Raw genomic sequence first — 23,080 nt, 5'->3', positions numbered from 1 at the left:
TTCAATGCTGTCAACATCCCTACTTTTTATCACTTTTGCTATATCATCACTTCTTGTTTGAATTCTTGTATCTATTTAACTAATGCTTGAACTTACTCTTATTCTTACCAGCCTATTCTCTCTATAATGGTCAGCTCGCTCTTTTTAAAATGGCAAGTTAAAGCTCCCCTATTGAAATGTTCTCATGGTTTACCATTACTGTTAGAATGAAGCCCAAAATACTTAATTTGACCTTTAAGAATCTCCTTTACATGGACCCTTGCTCCCTCTCTGGTATCTTATGCCATTCTCCTGATTCTATTTTCATCAGCATACAGCCAAAAAAAAAGAACCCAAGGACCATTTCTATGAGTAAGGTATTACCTGAGGATCAGGAAGCTGCTACCACTCCTGGGCTGAAGCTCATCAGCCTTTAATTCTCTTTAATAAGCTGGAGACCCACTATCTGTTTCTGTTGATGTTGTAGCTATGTAGGCACTTGCCTTTCTATAGATGCTGCTAAAAACCTTTGGGGATTGCTGGAGTCCAGAGTCTTCCACCACTTCTTTTGCTGCTACCAGAGGGTCCCCAAGAAGCAAAAAAAAAAAAAAAAAAGGGAGGGGGACTTCTTCCTTTCTCCTATTCTAACGTCCTGCCAGTGGCAAAGTTGACAGGAAATGTGCTGACAAAGGAGTCTGCAAAATGTAGTATGCTAGCTTCCAGCCCCTGTGATTCAGAGAGCACAGAAGGTCAGAAATGAATCAAGAGCTACACACAAATAACTGGCATGTGCTCCCATTCCAGTTCTTCAGATTAACCAACCTTTGGGCTTTACACTGAAACCTTTTAAGACACACACACAAACATGCACACTGTTTCCATAGGGTTAATACTAATTTATTTTCTGTGTCTTAGCTTAAACAACAGTTCACCAATGAAGCTTTTTTTTGACCCCACGATATTAACTTGGGTCCCCTAATATGTACTCTCTGGCACCCTGTGCCTTTCTTTACAACAGTAATAAAATAGTGACTAAAAAAGTGCATAATTAATTCATTTAACACCTGCTTCCCCTGACAAACTGAAGAGTCTTTGAAGAAAAGGATCTCTGTGTCTTCTTTGTTGCTACATCTTCACTGCATGGAGCGTGAATGATCTGGAATAAACATTTGTTGAATAAATGAAATGTGTCTTCAATCACAGCATTTGAAAGGGTAGTTCCTTCATTCATTGTCAATAATCTCTCCAGGGACAAAATATTTAATAGTTCTGAAAGGGTATTTTGTCATTAGGCAAAATGGTCAGTTTCTCTGGGATTTCTCTCATGCTGTTAAAAATACAGCAGAGATTGGCAGAAATGACATATTAGTTTCTCTGTGAGTTGTATTAGAAGCATGAATGCTTAGATCTTTTTCAATAATGTAGTATATTTCACAGTGATTTAAGTAACCATGGAAATAGTTATGGCAATAGGAAAAGACAAGTTCAAGGAATTAAATAGATGGAATTCTTACGAATATATAAAGGGCAGAGTAAAAAGGACAAAGAAAATTAGAAAGCGAAGACTGCCTCCAGTTCTGAGATTCTAGACCTATAGGTATAGAATCACATACGAAAATAACAAAGCCTGCTTACTTGTTTACCCAACTGTTCACATATATTTTATACCAAAGTAACATTTCCAGACAGTGAAGGGCAACAGCTAAGCATTAAAATATTTGATCATGAGAGGTATAGAACTTACGCCCTTGCCCAGCTGGCTTGTAGCTCCCTAATTTAGTTCCATTCATTACGTCAACTTCCTTGTTTGGCTTTTCATTCTCATAACAGAAAGACTGTAGGGTACAAAAGGGCAGCAGTGTGTTATCTTTAAAGCTGGGTTCCTGATTCTGAAATTGGATTTTAAGAATTCTAACATGCAAGTGTTCGATCTGTTTCTAAGAGGTGAGTTGTGTCTGTGCTCTTACATCCTCAGATGCTTAGAATATAACAATCCACAGGTTCTGATTTGTGGAGGACGGTGGAGTTGAGGTTACTGTCAGCCAATTTTTAAATTGCCGCTGAGGGAAAGGAAAGGGTGACAAGTAAGTTAAATTAGAAGGGGATTAATGCAGTTCATCTAGGAGAACTTCAATTTTTTCAGGGAAATAAGCAGTGTGATCCAATGAGTGTGCATAGGCTAAGGAAAGGGATAGAGGCCTGAGGAAAATGGAAAAAATTTGAAGCAGTCACTGTAAGGGTTTCAATAAGGATGACTGTAAGGGTCATTAAGTAGTTTTAAGAACCTGAGGGGAAGTTTGACACCATGAAATTTCAGGAATTATAACTGGTGCCCTGCTGAGATTTTATCAAGGGACTCTTGATCTCTAGCAAGAATGCTGAATGTTGTTAGGATTAACAAAGCAAGTAAGGGCTGATGGGTGCATCATTGCAAAGTTTACTGTGGAGTTCACTGTGGATAGGAAGGCAGAAAAGCCAGAATGGGAATAATGGATTAAGATAAGTTGCTAGAAGATGAAAACTGGAAGACAAAGAAGAAATTCAAGTGATGGTAAACTGGTAGGAAAACAGGAAGCTAGGTTAGAAAAAGCTCTTCAGTAAGAGATTCCCACTGAAACCAAAGATCCTCAGGAAGCTGAAGACTGTGCACATTGTTCAGGACTTAAAGTAGAAGCAGAATAAAAAAGGGTGCTCAGGCAGGTTGTTGAACGAAGGCTATAAAGCGATGATCTAGAAGTAGGTATGCCCAGCCTATTGCAGGCAGCATGTGTTAAAGAAGTGGAAAAAATCAAAAGCTTTCTGTAGAAGACAATGATGCAAAGAATCTGAAAATTTGAAGAGAAAATTTATTTTTCATTTAGTTTGAGAAGGTAAGTGTGTTAAAGGCAAAGATATGGGGATGTTTGTTCATGGTGGAACAGGGGTACTAAGTTGCATGAGGTAAACAAATTGGTCAACTTTATTTCTATATCTCGATAAGGTGGTCAGAAGTAACACTCTTTATGTTAAAGTCTTCCAGTGCTGGTCAAAGGAATTAAGATAAGGGGGTTGGGCGATATAATGTAAAAGAAAAGTCCTGTTTCTACTCATGTCAACTCTTGACACCAAATACGGTGGTAAAGGGGTGGCCCTCACACTAAATAATTCTCCAGTTCTCTAAACTACCTAACTGGGTGTCCTGCAATTTAATTATGATACTAACTATGTGGAGTTAGCACAGACCCCACAGGTTAGGGTCCCAGTCCCACAAGAGTGCCCCCACCTCAGATGCCAATCACAAGTCCCAAGTTGTCACCTGTACTTCTGACCAACTGGTTACAAATTGGGGGTTTCTATGACCCCCAACTCATTTGACAGTTTGCGAGAGGGTTCTCAGAACTCAGTGAAACACATTTATTGATTTCTTATGACACAACTCAGGAACAGCCCAAGGGAAGTGCTGTATAGGGCAATACATGCGGAAGAGGAACAGTTCCCTTGCCCTTTCTGAGTGCAGTGCCCTCCCAGCATCTCCATGTCTTCACCAACCTGGAGCCTCCCTGAACCACTTTGGTTAAAGTTTTTGATGGGGGCTTTATTAAGTAGGCATGATTGATTAACTAATTGGGCAATTGATAATTATGTCAATCTTCAGCCCCTCTCCCCATACTGGAGGTGGGGGGTTTGGGGGTGGGACTGAAAATTCCAACCCTCTAGTCATGTGGTTGGTTTCTCCAGCAATCAGCCCCCATTCTCCAAGAGGCACCTTCATAGTGTAAATGCAGATATGGTTGAAAGGGGCCTATTATAAATAACAAAAGATACTCCTCTCACCCCATCACTTAGGAAATTGAGGGTTGCAGGAGCTCTGTGCCAGGAATCTGAGAGAGGAAGATCAAATGTGTATTTCTCATATCACAATTAGTTTTCTACTGTCACTGTAATAAATGACCACAGACTCGATGGTTTACAGCAACACATATTTATTATCTTACAGTTCTGTAGGTTATAAGCCTAACACTGGTCTCACTTGGCTAAAATCAAGGTGTGGGCAGGGTTGCATTCCTTTCTGGAGGCTAGAAGTCTTTTCCATCTTCCAAACACTGTCACATTCCTTGGTTTACCGTCCTTGCCCTCTGTCTTCCAAGCCAATAACATGGCATCTCTCTGACCATTTTCTGTAGTCACCTCTCCTTCCAATTCTTCTCTTTTAAGGACTCTTGTGATTACATTGGGCCTACCTGAATAATCCAAGGTATTCTCCCTATTTTTAAAGTCAGATGATTAGCAACCTTAACCATTTGCAAATTTGATCCTCCTTTGTCATGTAACCCGACGTATCCACAGGTTTGGGGGATAAGAATGTGGACATCTTTGAGAGACTATTATTCTGTCTGCCACAGAAGGTACACTGCAGAAGTTTGTAAACAATACAAAAGGACACTAAATTAGCACAGTCTGGTTAATGGAAGGTAGAGTTTATCAGAATTGGTTTCAAGATTTCAATTGGATTTTGGGAACAAGAGACATCAAAATTCTACTCCCAGTGAGACAGGGACCATGGATGTAGTCAGAGTAGGGTGAGGGCCTCTGGAGGGGGCAGGGCGGGATATTTGCAGTCAGAGCAATGTAACTACATGCAAGGAAAACCCCTGCTAAAACTCTATGTTAAACATTGAGCTCTCGAATCATTCTTCAGTGAAATCAGTTAATGTTCCCCAGATAAAGAAGAGTAGCACACGTTTTATTACGCTAAACATTTGTAACCATGTGGAAGATTTACTTTAGCATACTAAAAGGCCCAGGCCTATGTGCTGTCTTTCCTCCTTCAGATTTGACTAGGTGATTCTGCAAGCTGAGCAACTAACTTAGCATGCAGACCCAGCTGTAGACAGCATGGTAAAAGGCAGGAAGAATTCCATCTTGAAGATAAGATTGCATTTTAACACCCAGGAAGTTCAAGAGGCAGGATTCTTTAGCAAGTAGACAATACCTCGGCCCACCTTGGGAGCTGAGCAAGCAGCCTTTGATATGCTCCCGGACCCAGGTGCCGGTGTCCTGGAGAGAAATCAAGGCAGGAAATTCCTTATGTTAAGTTAATTTTTAATATTCAGGGCCCACTTAAGAAGTCCACACCCCTAAACTCTTTTTCACATTCTCGAAAAATCCTCAACTGCCTATAAAACCCCTAGACAACGCACCAACACGGACTCTCTTGTCCCCTCCTGGTGTGAGCCAGGAGCTCTGTCCTTTCACTTTATCTCTAAATAAAGGCCTGTACCTTGCTCTCCTACCTTGACTGTTTGTGAAGCTCATTCTTTGGCTCCGCAAACAAGAACCCCGGCATCACCAGGTTGTTGATGATTGATAAACACTAATACTGCCACCGCCTCCATTGGTACTATTACTACTACCACCACTACTACCACTATCACCACCACTACTATGACTACTATTACTACCACCACCAGTGCTACTATTACTACTACTAGTGGTGATAATAATAGCAAGAACAAAAACCAATACCTTTTGGGCTTTATGTATCAGGATTGTTCTAAAGTCATACATGAACCAGTTTTTATCCTTTAAACACTGTGAAGAAGGAATACTCACTTTCCCTATTTTCACATGAGGAAACTAAGAGAATGAGTAATTTGCCCAAGGTCACAAAGTAGAGGATTTGAACGGAAACCCAGGCAGTGAAGCCCCAGGGCTGTCACGCTGCATCATTCAGTCTCCGCATGTGTGACCCTTGGGTTGAGAGAGTAGAGTAGCTGATGAGTCATGTGTTTGGGGTTAGATACCAAGGGGTCCAAGTTAGAAATAAAGCTTTAGGTGAATAGGGCAGGATCTGTTGAAATATCTGCAGTGGAAATGTAGCTCATTGTAGTGAACCTACACAAACACCAGCTTTCTTCAGTTCAATTCAATCTAAATATAACAGCAAAATCATTCACAAAACTGTATTTTCTTTTCCTTTTCTTTCATTAAACAACTATTTATTGGGGAGTGATAATGTAAAAGAAACTACTGGAATTATATCAGTTTTAGACATACCCATAAGAATTAAAGGAATTAAAGAAATAATATAACATAAGGTAGAGTAAATCCTAAAATTTGCCCAATGATATGGTGGCCACATCATATTCAAACCACTGTAGGAATAAGCTATTTTGTTTTAAATACTAAAATGACCTTGAATTTCCTCCCTTCCATTCACTTTATCACTGCTCAAGTGTAGACCTTCATTCTCTCTGCTCTAACAAGTTTCTCCAAAGTCCCCGGACATTCCATCCATCCTCACCTTCACACTGCTCTCTGACTTTAGCAAACCTAATCTTGTCATTTCTCAACTCAAAATTCTTCACTTGCTTCCATGATCTACCAGCTAACATCTGAACTTCTTGTTTAAAAAATCCCCTGCCTACCCATCTAACTTCATTTTCTCCTTTCCTCCTAAATCCCCTTTCATGTTGCCCTCTGGCAGCACAGAAATACTTGTGGTTCCCAAAACACACCATACTGTCTTGCCTCTGTAACCTTCCATCTGTCACTCTCCTTTTCCTTCTGCTGCTTTTACCCCATACATATGGAAAATTCCTAGCCATTCTTGAATACTGTTCAAATGCTGTTATACCTTCCCAGTCTCTTACAGGCAGACCTGGGACTCCTCCTGTGCTCTCTCCTATACTGTATATCCTCCACTGTTTGCAAGGAGATTGCTATTGGTGTTTGGGATCAGGACTTGGATTTTTCCATTCCCAGTACCCGTCATGGAATCCAACACACTGTCTCTCAATCACCTTTGCTAAGTTAGCCTGCTCTTTTATTTCACCTACCATAATGCTATGGCATAGCTCTTCTTTTTGCCTGAGTACAAGTTCCTCAAACTGCACTCTTTGGAACCCTGGGGCTCCTACAAAAGAGTGTATATTATATAGAGTTAGGCTTTGGATAGCTGTGTGAAATGTGTGCTTGTTTCCATTGTAAGTTTAGGAGAGAAGTCCAATTCTTCTTTCCCCAGTGATCCTCTTACCTTTTAGTTCTATGGTCCGCAGGAGCAATGCAAGTCTGCAGAAGAAATAAATCACCTAAACCGCCTAAAGTTAGACATTTCCATCTGTTCTTATCATAATCTAGATGAGGGAGAAGAAACACAGCTCGTATGTACATACGGCTAAAACACCAACATAATTATCATCAAATTTACTTATTTTAAACCTACCTTTACTTAACCTGGATTATTGCCAATGCCGTAGAACAAATTTTGCTCATTTGCCTTATTGTTTTTATTTACATTAATTGACAGTTTGATATTGGCTCTGTTATTTTTAACAGTTTGACTTAGAGAAAAATAGCTGTTACAATGGAAAGTTTTGGGAAACAGTCGCTGAAAATCAAGCATCTAACAGGGAAACAGATACAGTACCAGAGGGAACTCAATAGGAGGGTACTATTATACAGGGATTGGAGGGGGTCTCCACACCAAAATGGGAACACTGAGGTGATCCACATATGTGAATTGCAAGGAGCCATTTCAACTTTGCAGCTGAAGGAACAAAGGGAAAAGCTGGGTGATAATTCAGAAGATCAGAGGAGCAAGACTGCTGAGCTAGGGCTCAGACCTCTGACAAGTGGGCACAGCTTGGCTGGTGCTGACCTCTGAGGGGTCATGATGAGTTTGGTTCTTAGAGTAAAAGTAGAGGGAGGCTGGAACGAAGTATTGATGACAGAGTAAAGGGTATTAATGTGAGGTGATGCTGATAGGAGAAGGAGGCAAACAGAAAGGAACAAGTCTCTTCTCCCCTACTCTGGCTTTCCATCATTCCTCCAGCAACTTCTACTGATAAAACTGCCTAGGAAGTCATCTGGCATAGTTTGCGGAGTCTCAACCCCAGGATTATAAACTCAGTGTGTGGAAGTATTGAGTATGGAGTGGAGAGATGCTTACTTCATAAGCAGCACTAAGATAATTAGATCGAGAGTCTTAAGCAATGGTCTGTTAGAATAACTGTCTTCCAGCTTAAAAAATTCAGTATGGTCATATACTCAAGCCTTAAAAAATTAGCATTCTTTTTTGAATTTGTCTGCCATTAGACATACACTTGAGTATGTTATGTCACTATAGTTACCATTTAATCATTCAATCTGGGACTATATAGCATATATTGTTCTAAGTGGTTGGCTTCCAACAGGGAATAAAACAGGTTCCTGCTCACCCTTGTGGAACTTTCATTGTACTGAAGGGAAAACAGGAAATAAATAAAGACATAATATGTCAGATACTGAGTGCAATGGGGAAAATAAAGCAAGTTAAAAGGGGATAAGGATTGGGAATGTGAGAAGCTCTTTTATATGCGGTGAAGACTTCATGATAGAATGAGATTTGAACAAAGACTTCAATGATAGAATGAGAGTTGAGCAAAGGAAAGACCTAAAGGAAAAATGAAGGAGATACCAGTATGGGGAAGATCTTTCTAACAGACTGTAGTTGCCTATGGTAAATGTGAGATGAAAATTTTGAAAGTGGAGGATTTTTGTGGTTTTGCAGTTTGTTTGTTTTTAACTATTTGCATACTTTGACTGTGGCAGACTGTGAATCTAACCAATTAACATCAACTTGTTTTCAATTACAGTACCAAGTTCAAACATTCCACAAAGCATTACTCATCACTTCCACTGAAGGAAAAGCTATACTTCTTCACACAGCAGGTTATAAAAATTTGCTGATGGTAAGAGGAACTAGCTGAAGTATATACTGGCCTACCTCTACTATAAAATACTTCCTTTGTTTCAGTCAGCTATGAAATTCTAATAACAGTTTCAAACCTTTAATTTGGATTACTTGAGTAAATGTAAAATGTTCAGCATTATACATCATTACTTCTTCATTAAAAGGTCAATGTTGTGGACAACAACGTACTCTTAACCTACAACAGTGAAATCATTGTTAGCATTAAAATGGTGTTACTTTTGTTCAGATAATCTTTTTTCTTGGAAGATACATGTATACTCTGGGTTCAAAGGTGCCTGAAATATTAATAAATTTGCTATATTTAAATATTCCTTCAACTAGTTTATCACCCAAACAATAAAAGCAAACTTACCTGTAAAGTTAGAAAGCTAAAAATGGTACAAAACCCAGTAATGATCTCATGTCAAAGATTTTAAAAAATCAACAATAATTGTAGCATTGAAGAAAAATGAACTATATCATGTAATATAAAATCTTTTTTTTGTAGTCAGTAATAGTTTCCAACAGAAAAGCTTGGTGGGGGTGGGGTGGGGGTATGTCTTCACTTCAGAATGTAAGACTGGACACATAGAAAGTAGAAGTTTGAGTTACCTCGGTAAATTTGTTAACTTTAAAAGGATTCTTAAGAGGTCAGTAGTGCCACTGAAAGGTAAGAACTTGTTTCTGGCAGGAAAACCACCACACAGGGCTTATAGCAGTTGTTTTCAACCTCTGTGCCTGGGTTCCGCTAGTTGGCAAATAGGGATAATAGCAATTATTACCTTCCTTAGGAAGTATGCTTTGACATCCCTGGCTGAAGATGCTATATCAACACAAATTATTAATATTAGGACATAATGCATGTTTGCACATAAAACACCAGCATGGTGCTCTTTTAATGCTTATATAAAGTCTATAAATACCGCTCTTCCATGCTCTCTCTCTACTTTAGGTCAGAGGAGAATAAAATTATAGTATGCCAACAATCCAATTTCTCAAAACATGGAGGAAATGTGTTTTTTAAAGCTCCCTATCATTCTTCTGAGACGCGCTAAATCTGTTAATCCCTCATGGTCTCTGTAGCAATTGCACGATGGCCCCCATATTAAACCTTTGGCACCTTTTCAAATGTTGGCTAAATTACTTTTTGGGGAGACTCGAACCATCAGGGAAAGGCTGGGGGATGAAATTGGCTAATGATATTAAAATTTTGGTTGTTTTAACATTTAACTGAGTACCAACAAAGTGCTAAAATGCTACCTAAAAGGATAATTAGCTAGTTGCAGTGGGCTCTGGCTAAATTTAGCAGCGAAATTAGGTTTAGGGAATGGGAAAATAGGAAAAGAAATTTTCTCAAGGGAAACAGTGGTGTCAGCACAGCTGAGGAATGTCACAATAGTTACATTTCGTCAGTTATGATCATCATTAGGGGATCTCCTGGAGCGATGCAGGACAAGGTTTATTTCTAAGTGCGTCCTGAGGAGAGATGATGGAAAGGAATGGCTGCAGGAAACGGGGTGGCAGAGGCAGGGAGGAAGGGAGTGGATGAAAAGAGGCACTTAACCGAACGCTGGGAAACAGGATAGGAGGCGGAAGTTAAGAGAAAAAAAAGAGGGGGCAGGGGTAGAATGGTGTGTAGGCTTGTAGGTGAGTAAAACATTGTAAGCCAGTGGGTGGAGGGTGGAGAGACCCTAGTGATTAAAGGGGCGTGATCTTGGCGGCAGGCAAGCATTAGTTTGGCTGTGACAGGAGACTAATCCTTGCTCGACTTTTTTCTTATTGGAGAACATTTGTGGCTATTTGGTGGAGATGGCACCACCCACATACATCTTACGGTGTCAGGACTGAGGACGTGTGTCCTCTGCCTCCGGTGCCCCTCGGACAGTCCAAACCGTCCACCACCGCCGCCGAACCGCCGGTGGCTGTGGCTCGGAGGTCAGGCAACTAGGGCTGTGCGTGGCGGGCGGACGAAGAGGGCAGGGCGCGCAGCCACCTCGGGTGAGAGGGTCGCAGAGGATCCGATAGACGCTTCTCTTACAGGCAAATGTTTAATAGTCCCCAAGGTCGCTTTCCCGCGATCAGTTTGAAGGGAAACAGGCAATGAAAATATTACACGTGCGAACATGCAAATGAAAGAAAACCAAAGAAAAACACCACCTAGGCGCTCCGAAAGGGGTAATCCGTGGCCTCCTTGCAGTCGCCCAAAGAGGACAGCTGACAGCTGGGCAAGCAAGAGCGAGAGAGCAAACCCTCGGGGTTCCCTCTCCTCGCCCGGCTCCGCCGACCCTTCCACCAAGCCGCCTTCCCAGATAAACGATTAAGAAAATCGCCAGTGCAAACGTGCTGCGGAGGGCTAGGGGGAAGTGGGCTGGGAAGCAGGGAGGGAATTCGAAGAAAACAGCTGTCCCAGGAAGCAAGGAGAAAGTCTCTCCTTTCAGCCCGAGTCCCCGGCGAGGAGGGAGTCCTGCAGGCTGCGTCCAGCTTCCCAGACAGGAACCTTTAGCATGGGTAACGGAAGGGGAGCCCCGTCCCACTCCCCCTCCTCGTCCCGGGTCCCCGCCAGAGGGACAGCGCCGCCCGGGTGAACCCAGTAGCGCGTTAGCTCCGCCGCCCTCCGCCTCCGTCTGCGCCGGGGCCGCGGTGGACCCGCGAGGGGCGGGGTGGGCGAGACCATTGGAAAGGCCGGGAAGAGGGGGAACGAGGGGCGGGGCCTACTAACCTCTTCCAGATTTTCCTGTGCTCTTTAAAGCACGGCTTTGGGAGAAACCTCCTTATCAAAGTGGAGAGAGAAGAGCTTTTTTTGAAAGGGGAGGAGCGTGTGTAGGAGGGGGGTCGGGGTGGGAGGAGACGCTGCTCGCACTCCGGATCAGACGGGAGCGGAGTTGGGCGGGGCGGGCAGGCGGCTCCCCGCGCCGACTCTGAGGGTCGGTTTGCTCCCCCTCACGCGCGGCGGGGTGGTGCGCTCCGAGTTCCCAGGAGTTCGAGGCGGGCGGGTGCCGGGGGGAGGGGAGGGGACTGGCGGCGGCGACGGCGGGCGGCTCCCGCCTCAACCTCGGCAGTGGCGTCAGCGACGGCGGAGTCGAGGTAGCCGCTAGCTCTCGGCTGAGTGTCAGCCGGCGGCGACGCCTCAGGAGCTGGGAGTTGGGGACGCGCGCGCCGGACCTTCCGCCGCCGCCCAGAGCCTGAGGCGCCGGGGCCGGGGAGCCGGGGGCCGGGCGAGCGAGAGCGCCGGGGGGAGGGCGGGGGATGGCGCGGACCCCGGGGCCGGCCCCGCTGTGTCCCGAAGGCGGCAAGGCACAACTTTCCTCCGCCTCTCCCCCCGGAGCCGGGCCCCTGCCGCCTCCCCCGACGCCGCCGCCGCTGCTGCTGCTCTTCCCGCTGCTGCTCTTCTCCCGGCTCTGTGGTAGGTGAACCCCGGCGGCCGGCGCGGGCTGAGGGAGGCGCGACGCGGGGTCCCGGCGCCGCGGCCGGGGCGGCGCGGGCCGCTCTCGCGACGGCCGGGCGGTTGGCTGCGCGAGCGGGGGGCCGCGGACTTTGGCTGGAAACTTTTGGCCGCGCCCTGGGCAGGGCCGGGGCCGGCGAGTGCTGCCCTGGCCACCCGCTCCCCTCCCCCGCGGGGGCGCCGCGGCCGGGCGCAGGGCCGGCCCCGGCGTGCTGCTTTCTGCGCGGTGGCCGCGTGCTTCGCGCTCGGGGCTCCTCCGGGCTTGCTTCAGGACCGTTACTCCCTCGTTCGCGGAGGAAGCCGAGAGCGCGGACTTCTAAGGTGCGGGGATGCACGTTTGTCGCCGCCTTTTTTTCTCCGTGAAACTTGAGCCGAGAGCGCGACACCTTTAGGGACCGGAGCCGGGCGGAACGAAGCCTTCGGGTCCTATGCCTCATTGCTTTCCACTGTGGAAAAGGCACCATTGTCAGCCCACCCTGCAGCATCCCCCTCAGGCAGTTTTCTCCGGTCCTGCGCCCCATTCTGCCCTGGCTGCTTCTGCATGGCTTTGCATTGAGCCGGTGGCTGCTTTCCAGTTTGTGGGAAATCTCTCAGACTGTGTTTATTTTAGCTAACCCAATTTGTCCTCAGGCCTTCGATTTATGGATTAAATACCTGAGGGGATCGACTGTGCCCCGGCTCTTCTAATAAAAAAATTTCCCACACCTTTTCCCGGTAGTTTTTTTCCCTCATGTTATGTTACAGTTTTTTCTGTAACATTTGGGAGTTAGTCTCTTTTTAAGATACATTCCTAGGTATCGGAGACTAGAAACCTACTTGTTCAGGATCATGTAAAAAATCTGCCTTACCTGCAAGAAAGGTGGACGTTAAGTGATCACTAGTGGAAGGCAGTGATTTAGAAAAAATACGGCCACCAGTCTTTGGGGATTAGCTTGTCTTTTGGTAATACTGAAACATTGCAGGATGTTTTTCATTCGAAGACTATCACTAGGTGAGTAAGGTGGAGAAACAAAACTAACGCTTACTTAAAGATAGCTTATCTAAGACGTTTTTACTGGTACATAGGCTGTTGTTGGATCTCAGTGTTTGATGAAATCGTAAAAGACACCAAAAGTTTTACCCATATATATTAAAAGGAGAGATGTGTGCGAATTTCTTGGATAGTGTGATTTAGAAGAAAAAGAATCCAGTTCCGGGCAGGTGTGTCAGGGTAGTTTCTATTGTGGGAGGCAAAGTTTTCAAGAAATTGAGTGCGCCTTATAGGCTGAGAGTTTCCATTGTCAATTTACCACCACGTTTCAAGCACTGTAAAGAAAGTTTCTGATTTACAGAGCATAGTATGAAAAGTGACATGTTATCTGATCTACATTTTCTGTAGCCCCACTCCCCAGACGTTTAGTTCCACAATTCTTAATGTAGTTACCTTTTTAAATTGATGCAAGATTATATATTAAATTTGTGTACTGTTCTTTTCCATTAAGGAGAGTTGTGGATTACAGTTGGGTGGGAGGAAAGTTGGAGGAGGTGTTAACAGTTTACTGTCCTCCTCAGATTGTGTTAACGGCTGAGAATATTATTTGTGTCACTAATAAAGTCTTGCCTACCTAAGCAAAGTCCTATGGAAGACTGAAGGTAATATGTACAACTGATACAAAGAAATATAATTTAGGTAATAATCTCATAGCAGTTGTGAAAATGAAGTGTTGATTACTTTTTGAAGGAACACTGGTTTTTTACATGGAAGAAGAAAATATGCTTTTAAAAAATGTTTTTAATAATTTGCTATTGAAAGAACTTGGTATTTTATTTTAGAGTCCTAAAAAGGCAAGCAGTATAGTATAGGCAGATGGACTGATTTAGTGGAGGTGTAAATTGAAGTTTTTAGAGTCCTCTCTGCTTGTAGTTGTAGACACAGACACTAGCTTTGTGTTACTGCATACTGCTCATTTAAAGAGCTTTTTTGGTTTATAGTGTTATAACACCCTAGTTTGTGAATCCTTATGACAAGTTTTTTCCATCAACGTCTATTTTAAAATTCAGTCTTTGAGTAGGGCACAGTTCTTGTGACTTAAGGATGCTTAATATATATGGAAACAATTTTCTTCCTGTAACCTGTTTGTTAATCTAACATGCATAGTACTACTTACCAGGTTTGGCATTTACTAATATTTTACTCTGTAGACAGTTTTAGAGATGAAAAAAATTTTAGACTTTAGAGAGATGACTATCTGATGATTTGTTAATCAGAATGCTTTACTTGTTCTATCACAGATCTTTTTTTCTTTTTGCTTCTTTTTGATACGCTGCCTGCATTTAGCATGACCTTAACTCTGCTCAACTTCTGCAATATCATCTATTAGCAGAAGATAATTTCATATCGTATTAATTTGACTGCCAAATAAACCCTCACAATTGATAGACTCGATATTCTGAAGGCTACAGAATCAGATTTGCTGTTTGAGTGAGGGTGTACATCATTTTTTTTGAGAAACTCAACTTTTGAAATGAGAACTTTACAGGATAACAAACTCAGTTGCTTTTTTTCTTTTTAAGTCTAAGAAATCCCTAGGTATAAAAGTTCAAGGGACTAAGTTTACAACAACATGTGACTTGATAAACCTCATTTATTTAATTCTGGGATTCGTTATTTCTTGATAATGGCAATAACCAATTTGTAGATGATTTATCTCACTTTAATTTCCAACATTTTTTGTGAGAGAGAGAGAGAGAATATTAGGAGGAATGTGGTATTAAAAAAGAGAAGGTAGACTATTTGGCCTTTATAAATTCCTGTTTGTATTTAGGATTCTATGACTTTCCACTTTCAGCAAGCTTTTATCTTAAGGTGGATGTCTAGAAGATGAGAAAAAAGAAAAAGAAGATCTAATGTGATACTAGGATCTTACAATATTGAGATGGATATAAAGGATATAGGTGATTATAGGACAGTTCAGTGTGTGATAGAGGACTGCATGAGGTATTTGTGAGTTGCTAGGAAGAGGGATACCTAACCCATTAGATAAAGAATATTATGCTAGATGTAAGCAATGTATCAAAAATAGAAGCAAAAAGAAAAAAAGATCTGTGATAGAACAAGTAACCCATTAGATAAATTCATATTACATAATATGAACTGAGAGAGAAAAAATTTTAAATCAGTTGAGTCAGATCTTACTGTGATTAGACTTGTGGTGTGTGGTACAAGTTTGTTCTCTGTACAGTTTACCGTTGGGATACTGTTCACTGAGTCTGATTCTGAAAAAAGACAGTCATTTACTAGATGTGTGAATCCTTGGCAAGTTATTTCACCTAGTGAACTTACAATTTCATCTTTTAAAAAAAGGATAATATCATCATCTTGCCTATAGAGTTTTTGTAAGAATTAAATGAAAGAATAAAACACTTAGCAGAATATATGAAATAAACTAAACATTCGAATGTTACCATTTATTAGAAGGTTGTAAGCCAACCAGCCTGGTATTCAGAATTCTTAAATTCTACCTTGAGTCTTGACTAAGTTTTCAAGTTGATTGACTTGCTGTATTTGTACTTTATGTCTTTATTTTGAATGTATAGCCCAGTCAGTGGTCTTCATTTAATTTACTTCAGATAAATATACAGGTGACCAATTTTCAGAATGTTAGCATGTTTCCATAGGTTACTTAAAATGTTAGTATTATATTGAAGATATGGAGCCTGACAGGAGTGTCACAATTTTGCTTCTACTTTATGAAGTTGCTGATAGTATCAGGTTGGGGCCTGTAATACATATTGCCCATATGAATCTTTTTGCATCCTAAACATACTTTGGAAAGTGAACCAAAATTAAAGGCAAGCAAAAAAGAAAAAACCTAGTTTTTCCTTTCTTACATTTAGCTATAGCTTCAGAAAAAGGAATTGGAAAAAGCTGGGCAATTAAGTGTTTTTGTGTGTGCATATGTATTTACTATCTTTGTTATTTTTGCTTCCATACATATATGTATATATTAAATTTAGTGATTCCGCAATTCTAACGTGCATTTTGTATCTGTACAGTTAAGGAATAGAATTTATGGCTTATTGCCCATTTGAAAATTATTGAAGAGAAGCCAGCTGTGATACCCTTGTTAGAAAATAAGAGTATTTTGACATTCTGTAATTTACGCCTTAAAAATTAGTAAGAAAATAACATTTTTATAACATTGTCTGTAATTTGTTAAAGTATTCCTGAAAAATGATAATAAGGACTATATGACTTGCAAAAGATGTGGCATTTAACTAATAATGCCTATTAACATGTAAATATAGGATAAAATAAAATAATCCTTAACTCTGTAATGGAATGACCACTAAAGATGATTTTTTGTGCCAGTGGATCCAAAAATCTAAGTACTGTTATCACACTAAAATTGTCTTCAAAGTCTTGAATATGCATAATTTCCTGAATTTCATAACACTTGTGATTTTTATTTTTATAATGGGCTCTGATAGTTTAATGATTTATTTAAGTAAAATCTGTTGTAAATCTTACATGGTGATCCTTAAGTTTTTTTTTCTCAATGACTCACACTGTAGCATAGGTCACTAATTTAAAATTTTAGTGAGAGCTATCTCCTATAATTCTAGATACAGCCATATTTCAGGTACCGTAGGTGTTTTAGAAGGGACATCATAATTGCATATTTATATTGTGAATTCTACATATTCTCTTTAATATAGCATTCAGGGTGATTTTTTGTGTTTTTTTTTTTGCAACCCTAATTTAAAAGCCAGCAAGCAAGACCAACATTCATTCTGCCAATTAAGATGAGTAGAAAAGAACTATCTGTTGCATTGTGAATGGATATTCATAAACTGGAATTTGAGGCATGTGTAAAAACCATACAGCCCGAAACTGAATTAAGTGGCTAAACGTGACAGTATGCTTTTCAACATTTAGATGATTATTTTGTAGGCATAAGATAGTAAATTATATGACTATAGATAGGAGAGGCTATAGTAGTTTTTTTTTTTAACTATTTACAAAGTTTTCTTTAATGCTTAAAAAAAATCAAACTTGTTCTTATTTTAAATAGGTTGGTTATTGCATCCATTAAGAGGCTCTTTAGCCTCTCCGCCTAGCTTTTTTCAGAAAAATCAAATTTTTTAAAGGTGGGGCAGTCTATAAGTCACTATTGTCAGCTGGCCAGGGGTCAGCAAAAATTGGTTGAGTGTTTGTGTTCAAATCCTAGTTACTAGGGAATCCTTTTAAAAACAATATTCCAAGCCCACAGTGGACTTTGGATCAACAATTTTAGCAGGAAGAGTGGGGAGTGGAGCTTGAGGTTTGGGATATTTGTTTGTTGAGAGACATCTTCAGATGATTCTTCACCTACAAGTACTATTACGCCATTTTTATTTATAATTTCCTAAGATATGACCACTTTTCTGAAAGTATTACACTCCACTATTTTTTCACTCTCATATCCTCATGTGCTTGGCATGTAATAGGCACTCAAATTTCTTTATTTCAAGAGTTCAACAGCAAAATCAAAGTTACTCTAAAACCAACACTGCCCAGTGGAAATATACTGTGAGCCATATACAAAACTTTAATTATTCTCATGTCACATCAATAATAAAAGAAATAGGTGAAATTAGTCTTGATCCTACATTTTATTTTACACAATATAACCAAAACATAATTTCAGGATGTAATTGATACTCAAAAATTGAGGTATTTTACATTTTTTCCTAGTATTCAAAATCTGATACGTATTTTTCTCTTACACATCGTAATTTGGATTCGCTTTATTTCATGTCCTCAGTAGGCAGATGTGGCTGGTGGCTACCATTTTGGACACTGCAGGTCTAAGCTAATTGTTGTCTATCTAAAGTAGGTTATGTCCTCTCCGGACCTTACTCATAACGCCTAAAATATTTTTCTCTCCTGTTTAGTCAAATTCTGTAGTGTCCAGTTAAAGATTAATTTTCTTTGTGAAGCCTTCCTTCACCACTTCTTGCATACATACAGTGATACTTTCTTCTAAACTATATAGATGTTAACATTCGATTTTTTTCCATTAAAAATTTGGTTAAGGAATTGACCAGATTTGCTTTAGCATAAAATAGTTTCAAGAGAATACTTGGTTTATGATTTTATCTTCCATGTTGAAATAACAAAATAGAATAATAGCTACAATAAATAACTCAAAATTTCTCTGAATTTGACTTTATTTCTTATCTGATCCTAAATAATGTGCTAAATCCTTAGTCCTTGGAGGGCCTACCTTGGAGGTTTGGTGTTATAACAATGTGACATGTGGTTTTTAGTAGAAAAAGCATACAAATTCTATTAATTTTTTTCATGTTACTAGGTTTAGAGCGATATTCACCAAGTGTTTCATGGGACTCTAGTCTCAGAAGATGTTTTTGGAGTAAAGTACCATGTTTAATACATTTGGGAATGGGAAAAACAAACCATATAACCCCCTCATAGAAAAACTAATGTGCATTAGTTTTTTAATGGTCTAAGAAATTCTTCAGTATCATATACTGTTTTACAAACTAATTAAATTCTTATGTAATAACTATTATGTTGCAGAAGTAATATTGTGCAGAATACACTATAGGAAATGTATCCTTAGAGAAGTTTCTGTATTTGATTTTATTTCTATCTTGAGATTATTCCTTTTCCTACCTTTCAAGATGGAGGAATAAATATAAAATATTTATTTATTTAATACAGTAGAAAATATTGATATTGCTTGATGAGATGACCTTCATTGTTGTTTTCTAAAAATTCTTTTTGCTCTCTTTAGTTCTGTTTATTCCTCATTGTCTTAGTCATTTTAAACCTGAGGTGTCTACAAAATTGATCTTTTTGGAGGAATACAGTTCTTCCTCTTTGGTATTGCATAGTAAGCTGTATATTATTTGCCCCAAAATATATATAATTTAAGTAGCTTCTGTAAGACATAGCTCACTTTATGTATTTTGCATCTCACTCTGGGTTTAAATTTTAGGAAAAAAGTTTGAGAAAGAAAATTTAAGAGCTAGTCTATTTTGTAATGGAAATATGTCAGTGCTGTTATTGGGAAGAACGTGAAAAACCAGAGGTGTACACATAAAAGTAGGTGCACACAGCTAGGACTTCTTGACTCTTCTAATGGCTTCAATTCAGAGAAAAGACAAAAATGTTAATGATATGTTAGTATTGGCAAACTTATGGTAAGATCAGTTTCATATAGTAACTATTTCTTTCAGTTATCCATGGTAGACATGATTGTCATTAAAACATCTTAGGCCATGGTTTTTGAAAAGTATTTAATATGGTTTCTAATTTAGTCATAGCTACTGTAGGCTAGATTAAGATTGATGTCATAAGTGCCCTGTCATTGTGAACTACAAAACTCCATTCTCTTTTGGTTTAGATTAGAGATATTCATAGCTGTAAGTTCAGTTTAATACTAAATGAGACAATAAACTAGTTTTTAAATCTGTTTGGAGATACTTTGGTTCCTTTATTTTTAATGCAAAATTTTTGAAAAGCTTTACTATTTATTTTTTTATTGAAAAGATTCAAGCGGGAAAAGGTAATAGCTAACAGTTCTGTCCTCACTGGGCACAAGGCATAGGATTTTTCATTAAACCAGGAGTCTACATATGTTAATAGCTCTAGCAGCTACTCTAAATTTCTTCATTTCTGCTTGTTAAACTTAAGAAGTAAAAAATTACCACTTCTTATAGGCAATTCAGAGGTTATAAATATATGATTATTTTAATGTAATGATACATTTTTCATTTGCTCAGTACATATTAAAACCAGAATGAACTTTTAATATTGAAATGACAGTAAAAACTCCTATTCTCTTTTAAGTTGTTACCTTCTGTTTGTTGTACACTGGTACAATGTCAAAGGATCTATTATTTTATTCTTTTAAAGTTGGTATAGCCTTTACAGTTGACTGACTGACTTTGAATAATGGAAAGCATATCAAATCTAGAATTAGTAATACCTAGGAAGGCATCTATTCTTTGTTAGCAAGAAATAAGACTGTTTAGAGTGTTGACATTCTTTACTGTATTTAAGAATTTTTACACTTCAGTGAAAAAACACTTTAAACTTTTAGATTTGTAAGGGTCACCAGCTACGGTAGCTATTTTGAAACCATGCATTGTTTATCAAACTTATTTTTATATTTGTATATAAAAGGATCTGGGTATTGAGACATTTTTGTTATATATATATATGTACATATATATAAAATGGATAGTAAAAATGTTTACATTTACAAGTAGCTGGTAAAATTTATATACAGCATGACAAAAAGGCTCTTCTAAAAGCTTTAATCCTAGCAGCATCTGTTAAAATATAAAATCTGTAGTTCCCTAAGAAACATACATATTTTTCTTTGAGGATACTCCTGTTGCTTTGCTGCCCTCTACAGTCATCTAAAATAGTCACTCTAGAATTTGTTCATCAGATGATTAAAATACTTCCTTGACCTGTGAGCTCGAAATTTCAGGAGTGGGTTGAGTAATAATACTTGACCGTTAAAATACAGAACATTTAGTTAAAACAGTTCATCTACACCATTAATGCAAAAAATAAAGGAATTAGAAATTGGAGCAGGGGATAGAATGGGGACTACTGGGCATCAATCAAGAAACAGGTGATAAAGTACCAAGCAAGTGCTGTATGGTATGGTTTGGGGGATACCACAGTGGAATAAGACGTGGTGGTTTTCACAAGGATATAAACCCAAAACCATCAGTAAGACTAACTGCATGTTGCTATGTATGTGTGTGTGTGTGTTAGTATGTATATATTAAGATATTTGGAATAACATACCAAGTTGTATGGTATGGCCTAAAAAAAAGATAAGGCCTGGAAGAGTTAAAGAAAGCTAATTAGAGGAAGTGAAACTTTGATGTCTTCAAGGAAGAGAGTTCAGACAAGTAAAACAGTTATTGCAAAAAGGAAACAAAGTATTAAAACACAAAACATCTGTTACACAGAAGGGATTGTATGAGGAACCTGGGAGTTTTTTTTATATTAAGAAACATAAAAGGTTCCTTGTTAGAACATGTGAGACTAGAAAATTGGGTGTACATGTCTGTCTGTCTGTTTTAAACCCGCCTATTTAACTTCTCTGGTTCATCCCTTATAAAATTGGCTAAATATTTCCTCTACAGAGTTGCTATGAAAATTAAATGAAATCCTTACTAAGTTGCAATAAAGTGCTTTATAATACAACTAAGAATAATACAAGGGAATATGACTTTTCTTAGAAATACAAACAAAATGTTGGGTGATTATAGAACAGTTTAACTGGAAATGGATGAAGACTTACTAGAAGACCTAATTTTCTAGCTGGACCTTGAAGCAGAATTTAGATTTTCATTTGTGAGGCAAGGTCAGTGAAAAAGGGCATCCCGGCTAAAATGATCACTGGACTGAGGACTCTGTGGAAGGTTCATGCAGCTCAAGCATGAACTTTATGGAGGGAAGTCATGGGTTTTTAAATATTTTACTGATGCTAAGAAGATTAGACTGTGTGGTAGGCAGTGAGGGGCTTTTGGAGACACAACTACAGAATCTGTCTGTGATTTTGAAAATATTAATATAGTTCTGACATCAATGTAAAAGATACATTGAAGATGTGAGACAAAAGTGAAAACCATTGTAATCATCCAAGGGAAGAGAAGATTGTGGAGATAAATGGCAATTTAGCAGGATTGGAAGGGGGAGGGATGAATCAGAGAAGTACATTACATTCTGCGTATTTGGATATTATTGTGGGTGAAGAGGGAGGAGTTGCAAGTTGCAAATGAGTATGTTTCTCTCTTTAATGACTAGAAAAGGATGGTAAAAGGATTGGTTAATCAATCCAGGAACTTTTGGGAGGCATTTTAATTGCAGTGTCTCTGGGGCATATTTTAGAACTATAGTTGGAAATTTGTTGAGAGAGGGTAGGGGATAGGTTTGGAATTGGGAATTATTAGGATTGAGGTATTTGAATTCATTGAGATATTTGACAGAGCAGGCAGATGGTGAGGAGAGAAGGAAGAAAGGAGAGAAGGGAAGTTGGGAGGGGACTGGGAGAAATTTTCTAGATTGAGGTGTTTTGATTATATAAAGGGGAAAGAGGAGAGAAGTAATCTGGAAAAAAAGTCTGAATAGACAGACCAGTACATTTAGTAATAAAGAGAAGTGCATGGATGATTCAGTAATTTAATAAAAGTAGTTAGAAAAAAACAAGTCAAATTCCAAGAAATTAACAAATGAGGAGATAGTGAAGTAGTAGTGTAGTGTTAGGCCTAATCTTGAGAAAAATGGGAAAGAGAAAGATGAGAGGGTAATTAGTGGGGGAGGAATAATGTGTCAGCTCTTATGGGCTGAATATTTGTGTAGACCTCAAATTTATTATATATTGAAGCCGAAAATCACAATGTGTCATGAAAGTATTGGGAAGGGAGATAATTAGGTTTAGATAAGGTCATGAGGTTAGAACCCCCATGATGGGATTAGCACCTGATAAGAAGAGGAAGAGATACTAGAGCTTCCTTTCTTCACCATGTTGAGGATATAACAAGGCAGCTATCTGCAAGCCAGAAGAGTTCTCACCAGAACCCAACCTGCTAGCACCCTAATGTGGCCTTCCTATTCTCCAGAACTGTGATAAATAAATATTTGCTGTTTAAGCCACCAGTCTGTGTTTTGTTACAGCAGTCTGAGCTTACTAAGATTACCACTCAAGGTTCTTACTTACAAACATTTCATTGTAACAAAATTAATTGAAGGATATTGGATAGTTCAGGTATGGAAATCAAGAACCAGAGCCCCCTTGCTCAATAACCATATCCATGACCACAGCTTTAATGTCAAGGAGCAGTCTGTCAGGGTCATTGCTTACTGTCCCTTGAGACACTGGCTTTTAAAGCATTACCTCTAAAACTGGCATTACTGTTCTTAGAAACTGGAT

The 23,080-nt window shown here is 39.5% G+C and overlaps 1 protein-coding gene and 1 long non-coding RNA gene across 5 annotated transcripts in view; one reads left to right on the top strand and one right to left on the bottom strand.

The window, feature by feature from the left end:
• Nucleotides 1–3,929: 3,929 nt before the first annotated feature.
• Nucleotides 3,930–11,522, bottom strand: LOC118972305 (uncharacterized). 3 transcript variants are annotated; one of them, XR_012129212.1, is made up of 4 exons: nt 11,412–11,522; nt 6,995–7,094; nt 6,798–6,874; nt 3,930–5,016 (listed from the first exon to the last, which is right to left on the bottom strand). It is a non-coding gene; the product is annotated as an uncharacterized lncRNA (long non-coding RNA). The 3 variants fall into 3 exon arrangements; XR_005061209.2 differs by lacking the exon at nt 11,412–11,522 and adding an exon at nt 10,520–11,405; XR_005061210.2 differs by lacking the exons at nt 6,798–6,874; nt 11,412–11,522 and adding an exon at nt 10,520–11,405.
• Nucleotides 11,523–11,715: 193 nt separating this feature from the next.
• Nucleotides 11,716–23,080, top strand: part of NECTIN3 (nectin cell adhesion molecule 3) — a 138,196-nt gene continuing 126,831 nt past the window's right edge. Inside the window, exon 1 of one of the 2 annotated variants that reach the window (XM_037017658.2) lies at nt 11,716–12,095. In XM_037017658.2, coding sequence (XP_036873553.1) covers nt 11,939–12,095 — 157 coding nt within the window. In that variant the 5' untranslated portion in view covers nt 11,716–11,938. The remainder of the gene's footprint in view (nt 12,096–23,080) is intronic. The other variant, XM_037017657.2, reaches the window with a different exon arrangement.

Source organism: Manis javanica, chromosome 3, assembly GCF_040802235.1.
Source record: "Manis javanica isolate MJ-LG chromosome 3, MJ_LKY, whole genome shotgun sequence".
NCBI lineage: Eukaryota > Metazoa > Chordata > Mammalia > Pholidota > Manidae > Manis > Manis javanica.
This window is presented reverse-complemented; position numbering and strand designations above follow the sequence as displayed.